At 47.3% G+C, this 7,163-nt stretch overlaps 1 protein-coding gene across 1 annotated transcript in view; it reads left to right on the plus strand.

Annotated features, from left to right (window-relative positions):
• Positions 1-6,704, plus strand: part of LOC124033682 (genetic suppressor element 1-like) — a 482,977-nt gene extending 476,273 nt beyond the window's left edge. The window contains 7 exon segments of the mRNA XM_046345862.1: positions 339-451; positions 530-797; positions 1,947-2,060; positions 2,418-2,780; positions 3,437-3,781; positions 4,654-4,757; positions 5,158-6,704. Of these exon segments, the coding sequence (XP_046201818.1) occupies positions 339-451; positions 530-797; positions 1,947-2,060; positions 2,418-2,780; positions 3,437-3,781; positions 4,654-4,757; positions 5,158-5,298 (1,448 nt within the window). The 3' untranslated portion in view covers positions 5,299-6,704.
• Positions 6,705-7,163: the final 459 nt, after the last annotated feature.

The following is a 7,163-nucleotide window of genomic DNA, read 5'->3' on the forward strand; positions in this document are numbered from 1 at the left end:
TGGTAGTATGTACTGTAGTTGTAGGTTGTGGTTGTGTAGTGGTAGTATGTACTGTAGTTGTAGGTTGTGGTTGTGTAGTGGTAGTATGTACTGTAGTTGTAGGTTGTGGTTGTGTAGTGGTAGTATGTACTGTAGTTGTAGGTTGTGTTTGTGTAGTGGTAGTATGTACTGTAGTTGTAGGTTGTGGTTGTGTAGTGATAGTATGTACTGTAGTTGTAAGTTGTGGTTTTGTAGTGGTAGTATGTACTGTAGTTGTCGGTTGTGGTTGTGTAGTGGTAGTATGTACTGTAGTTGTTAGTTGTATGTAAGTCAGTACTAACTGTCTATGGTCATTCCAGGTTACTACTATGAGCTGGATGACTCGTATGATGAGAGTGATGAGGAGGAGGTCAGGGCTCACCTCAGGAGGGTAGCAGGGCAGCCCCCTCTCAAACTGGACGACTCCACAGAGGTACGGTTTTATCCTGCACACACACTCTATACACACTGTTATCTCCTGGCTTTATAATACGTTCCTCTCCCCCTGTAGAAAGTGGACTTCCTGTGTGTGTTTGGTCTGACCACGGTGTCACGACGTGACCACCTGGTGCAGCAGAAGAGGAGGAAGAGGAGGAGGATGCTGAGGGAGCGCAGCCCCTCGCCCCCGGCTGTTCTGTCCAAACGCACCCCTCCTCCCCCTGCCCCCCTCAGCACCCACTTCACCCCAGAGGAGATGGACAGAGCCCCCGAACTGGAAGACAAGAAACGCTTCCTCACCATGTTCAGCCTGTCCCACGTCTCTGTACAGCAGAGGAGAGGTATGTACCCTACATCCTAAACACTACACCCTAACCCCTACTCACCATACAACCTCACTGCACAGAGCAACTAACCCCCTAAAGCTGTCATGAACATGGTTATCATGTCCACTGTGCTCTGGAGACATGTACACAGTGGGATAGACACCTGACATTTCACTATCAGTATTGTACATTATAAACTGGGTGGTTCGAGCCCTGATTCTTGATTGGCTGAAAGCCGTTGTATATCAAACCGTATACCACGGGTAAGACCATTTGTTTTGACTGTTCTAATTACGTTGGTAACCAGTTTAGATGTGTTGTGCCTAAGAACAGCTCTTGGCCTTGGTATATTGGCTATATACCACAACCCTTGTGCCTTATTGCTTAATTATACGTTATATATTAAACACACTGCTGCTAGCATGCATTACACATTACTCTGCCTCCCTCTTCAGTGTGACAGCTGGACTATCTGTGAGGAGAAACTGATACAAACACACAAATATACACACACACACTGCTGTGGGGAGGCGTGGAGTGGCAGCGGCAGGTTTATGGTGATCCCACGCTAATCCTGTGGATTTACCGCATGCTGCCTGCAGATGGCATCATGCAGCCTCCGTCCCACACACACACACGCACTCACACACGCACACACATGCACACGCACGCACATGCACACGCACTCTCACACACGCACACACGCACACTCACACACTCACACACACACACTCTCACAGCAGAGGTGCAAGGATTAAAGAGATGGGGGTGAGATGTTAATGCTCTCTTTCTCCCTCTCCCTCTCTCTCTCTTTCTCGCTCTATCTCTCTGTCTTTCTCTTTCTCTCTCTCCCTTCTGTCTCTCCCTCTCTCTCTTTCTCTCTCCCTTCTCTCTCCCTCTCCCTCTCTCCCTCACTCTCTCTTTCTCTCTCGCTTTCTCTCTCCCTCTCTCTCTCCCTCTCTCTCTCTCTAAATCTATCTCTATCTCTCTTTCTCTCTCTAAATCTCTCTCTCTAAATCTCTCTCTCCCTCTCTCCCTCTCTCTCTATCTCTCTTTCTCTCTCGCTCTCTCTCTCCCTTCTCTCTCCCTCTCTCTCTCCCTCTCTCTCTCTAAATCTATCTCTATCTCTCTTTCTCTCTCTCCCTCTATCTCTCTCTCTGCCAGATAATGAGACAGTGGTAGAGTTGCTTCAGGCTATTAAACAGAAGAGCGTAACCTTGGATACCATTAGACATGCCCCTCACCCCCTATGTAAGACCCCCCCAGCACAGAACTCAGGTAAGAGCACGCTCGCGCATGCACAAACACAAACACAAACACACACACACACACACACACACACACACACACACACACACACACACACACACACACACACACACACACACACACACACACACACACACACACACACACACACACACACACACACACCTTTCCTCATTCCTTCCCTGCTGTTAGCAGACAGATGTGTGAGAGACATCTCTGTAGTAATTGTAACAGCATTAATGTTATGGGTTGGGGTTCAAATGACTGATTGCCTGCTGATGATACAGTATATTTATATGAATCTGGGTGGGAATGTGTCTCAATGCGTCTCAATTCATTGACTGTAACATGCACCTGTCCCGACAGATCCTGCCTCAGCGCTTTCCAGCGAATCAGATGAGCCACTCAGTGTCAGTCCCTCCTCCCCCGGCGGACTCCTGAGGCAGCCTAAACCCCCCTCCTCCTCTGACGCACTGAGACCAAAGGACCCCCCTCCTCCGCTCCCCTACTCGGAAAAGACCCGTGGGCTCCCTGAAGGCCCCCCCTCCAAGAGGAGCTCGTCGTCCAGCCTGCTGAATAGCCTGCGCCCCCCCGTGCAGCCTAAAGATGCTCCCCCCAGCCTGAACGGCCGGACCAAGCCCTGGGAGAGCTTTACTGCTGAAGAGTTTGCCCAGCAGTTCCACGAGTCCGTCCTCCAGTCCACACAGAAGGCCCTGCAGAAGCACAAAGGTACCACAGCAGCTCTCCTTCATACTCCAGGTAGAAGTTATCCTCAGGCACAGATCTAGGATCAGCTTGTACTGTGAATCTACAGATCAAATCAAATCGAATTGCATTTGTCACATGCACAGAATACAACCTTATCGTGAAATGCTTACTTTCAAACCCTCAACCAAAAATGCAGTTTTAAGAAAAATAAGAGTTAAGAAAATATTTACTAAATAAACTAAAGTAAAAAGAAAGTAACGCAATTAAGTATCAATAATGAGGGTATATACAGGGGTTACCGCTACTGAGTACATGTACAGGTTATTCGAGGTAATTGAGGTAATACTGTACGTACATGTAGGTAGGGGTAAAGTGACTATGCATAGATAATAAACAATATACAGAGAGTAGCGTAAAAAAAGGGGGGTAAATGCAAATAGCCAACTGTTCAGCAGTCTTACAGGTTGGGGTTAAAAACTGTTGAGAAGCCGTTTTGTCCTAGACTTGGCACTCCAGTACCGCTTGCCATGCGGTAGCAGAGAGAACAGTCTATGACTGGGGTGGCTGGGGGTCTTTGACCATTTTTATGTTTATTTTTTTTTTAAATATCCCTCCCTCTCTATTCTTTCTCTCCCTCTCTCTCTATTCTCTCCTTCTCTCTCTCTCTCTCTCTCTAGGTGGAGCCACAGTGATCTCAGCGCCCTCTCACCTCCAGGACTCCTCAGTGCACTACAACATTCCAGAGCTGCAGAGCGCTCCCAGCCGGCCGCCCCCGCCACACACACACCCTCACACACACCCGCACGCACACTCCATCCAACACCCGCACTCACACCCGCTCCCCCAGCCCAATGGGCAGCACTGTCCCCCGCACCCCCACCGAGAGCCCCCAGGAGCGAGGGAGGAGCAGTCTGCACCAGAGGACTCAGAAGAAGAGGAGGAAGAGGAGGAAGAGGAGGCCCCAGTACCCAGGTGGCAGGGGATTGAAGCGATCTTTGAAGCATATCAGGAATACATTGAAGGTAAGCAGTCACTTGTCTGTTTATTTAAAGGCCCAGTGCAGTCAAAACGTCATTTCAGCCTGTAATTTAAAAAATATATATATATTATTGTTAGAATTGTTTTTTGGGGGCTGTTTTAGTGGGGTGAAGTTTTGTCCTGCCTGGGGATATCACCAGGCAGGGTAAATAAGTTAGTTAATAGACCAATAAGAAAGAGAGTTCCAAACCTCTCTGCCAATAAAATATAGTTTTCAGTTTTCCCCTTCCCACTTAGAGCACTAATATTATATAGAGCACTAATATTTTTTGATGTTGACCATTTTAATTGATAACAATCACAATAAGGTACTTAATTGTTACCCAGAAATGATTTGATATTGAGATAAAAATGGCTGCATTGGACCCTTAATGTCTATTGTCCTTGGTTTTGGAATGATTCATGTATGGTTGAAATCTGGAGACCAATGAACATTTATGACTTTGGTTAAGAGTAGTTGTAGCGTATTCCCAACACTAGAGGGTGGTATTTATCTTTTTCTACTACTCTCTGTTGGTCCAACAAATAGGATGTAAACAGTCAAACATACATACACACACTATCTGTAATGAGTTGTGTAGTGAGTTGTGTGCTGTATGCTGCTTGCCTGTGGCAGTATGGTCTGTTGTAGCTCTAGCTGTGTGCTGTTTTCTGGTTATTGGTACATGGGGAGACAGACAGGCAGGGAGTGTTAGCATGGATGCTAATGAGAACCCAGGTCACATCCCTCAGGCTCATTGTTATTATCTTCTCCTTCCTCTCTCCCTCTCCTCCTCTGCCTCCATCCTCTCCTCCTCATTCTCCACTCCCCTCCTTCTCTTCCCCTACCTTCCCCTGTCCTCCCTCCCTCTTCCAGAGCAAGGTGTGGAGCGCCAGGTGCTGCAGAGCCAGTGTCGGAGACTGGAGAACCAGCACTACAACCTGAGCCTGACAGCAGAGCAGCTCTCCCACAGCATGGGGGTAAGACCCTGTCTGCTACATCTATCATCACTGAGCTTCCTTTAAATCCTTTGGAGAAAATATTATTTCTATTTTAATCAGCTATGTTCAATTGTAGTCTTCATACTGTACAATAATATTGAATAATGCCACAGAATTCTGTGTGTGTGTGTGTGTGTGTGTGTGTGTGTGTGTGTGTGTGTGTGTGTGTGTGTGTGTGTGTGTGTGTGTGTGTGTGTGTGTGTGTGTGTGTGTGTGTGTGTGTGTGTGTGTGTGTGTGTGTGTGTGTGTGCGCTTTTGTTACTTCCTCTTTATGGAATTGTTACATTTTGTTAATGTGGTTTTATTGACTCTACTCCTCCTCTCTCTCTCTCTATCTCTCTCTCTCTCTCTCTCTCTCTCCCTTCTTCTCTGTTTAAAGGAGTTGATGTCTCAGAGACAGAAGCTGGCGGTGGAGAGGGAGAAGTTACAGGCCGAGTTGGAGCACTTCAGGAAGTGTCTGACGCTGCCGCAGCCCCACTGGGCCAGGGGAGGGCACTACAAGGGTTACCCCCCCAGGTGACAGCTCCACTGACCCCCAGGCCCGGCCCCATCCCTCCCTGCCCAAACAGAGTTTATTTTTATGACCCAGCCTGGATCTGTACCCGGATGGACAGCTCCACAGGAGAGAGGGATGGACAGCTCCACAGGAGAGAGGGATGGACAGCTCCACAGGAGAGAGGGATGGACAGCTCCACAGGAGAGAGGGATGGACAGCTCCACAGGAGAGAGGGATGGACAGCTCCACAGGAGAGGGATAAAGGATTAATTGATAGATGGATGGGGCAGCAGGGCCAAGCAGTGAAGCACTGACTGGGGCTGCTGCCAGCCTGCCAGGGACGGTGCCACCAGCCAGTGGTCTGTGCTGACCCTGGGGTCAGAGGGTGCAACGGGCACGTCACACATGGGGCAAAGCTATAGGACGGTATGGTCAACACACACACAAACATACAAAGAGGCACACGCTCACACCATTCTCTTCAGCAGGCACCAGTTACTCTCTTACATTGCAGTCCCAACCCCATCCTGGGCTCCCCTCACAGCCACGCCCACACGGACAATCCTGCAATCGGAGAGCAGCTCAGCCCTGGAATGGGTGTGGTCACGTGACTGAGCGCCATCTACCACCAATCCAATGCCCCTACCTCTGGCCAATCGGACAGGACTGAACCTCCCAGCATCTCTCCTGGTGGCAGGTCAGGCCAGCTTTCAAACTTGAAATGCACTTAAAGAGAAAGACCTGAAGAACTACCTGGTGGTACTGTGTTACGACAAAGAACTGTTCAAATTAGGGAAGAACTTACAAAATGCACATTTTGGCATGAATAAAGGAAAAGTTTTATTTCGAGATGAGAATAAGAATTTAAAAGGTGCTTCAGCCTTGTATTGTAAATACTATTATGACGAAAAATAATTTTGTATGTTTTTATTACTTTAATCATTGTTCTTTTAAGAAGAAGAAAATAAGCCTGCCATTTTTTTATATGTTCATGCTTTTTTGGGTGAAACAGAAAGCTTTGCTTTTAGTGTTTGTTCTGCTGCTGGTCAGAACTGCCCTGTTCAGAGGTGTAGATGGAAGGAGAAAAGGAGAGAGAACATGCTCCTCTTCTCCTCTCCCCCTTTGACCCAGCCATGTGTGCTGCCGTAGCAGCAGCCTGAGCTCCAGCCACAGCCCTCCCTCCCCTGGCCTCCAGGCCCCGTAAGGCTCACTGAGATGGGGGTAAGACCTAACTCCAGGCCCCACAGGCCTCCCAGATCCATGCACTCCATCAGAACACCAGGCCCACAGAGAACCCCTCCTGTCAGGAACAGCATGTTTTACCAATCCCCTGTGTGAGTAGTTACCCATGGGAAAGAGTGAGTGACAGCTACAGTTACAATGTCATTCTTTATGTCTCTCTCTCTCTCTCTCTCTCTCTCTCTCTCTCTCTCTTTATATATATTATATATATATATATATATATATATATATATATATATATATATATATATATATATATATATATTCCCCTTCAGCCCTAGTCCAGGGATGAGCCCTTAGTAGAACTGTTGTCTGGTAACTAGACCCATCTCTCTGGACCTTATCATTAAGCACAAGGGACACCACACCCATTATAATGAGACATTCATATCATCACTAAACCCAGATAGAGGAAACAATGCAGACAGTAACATGTGACAATGCACCGAGGGAGATATTGCGAGATTCTTCTCCTTTGTGTTTGTCATAAAAGGAAATAGTGCCAAAAAGTAGCCCTCCCTCTCACAAAATATCATGAGGCTTTTTTAAACCTCCAAATAGAGTAATTAAGCTAACTCCCTGAATTGAAATGGCCAACCCACTTCAAAACTTGTTATATTACTACATTTATCCCATTTATTATAAAT

Source organism: Oncorhynchus gorbuscha, linkage group LG04 (genome assembly GCF_021184085.1).
Source record: "Oncorhynchus gorbuscha isolate QuinsamMale2020 ecotype Even-year linkage group LG04, OgorEven_v1.0, whole genome shotgun sequence".
Taxonomy (NCBI): Eukaryota; Metazoa; Chordata; class Actinopteri; order Salmoniformes; family Salmonidae; genus Oncorhynchus; species Oncorhynchus gorbuscha.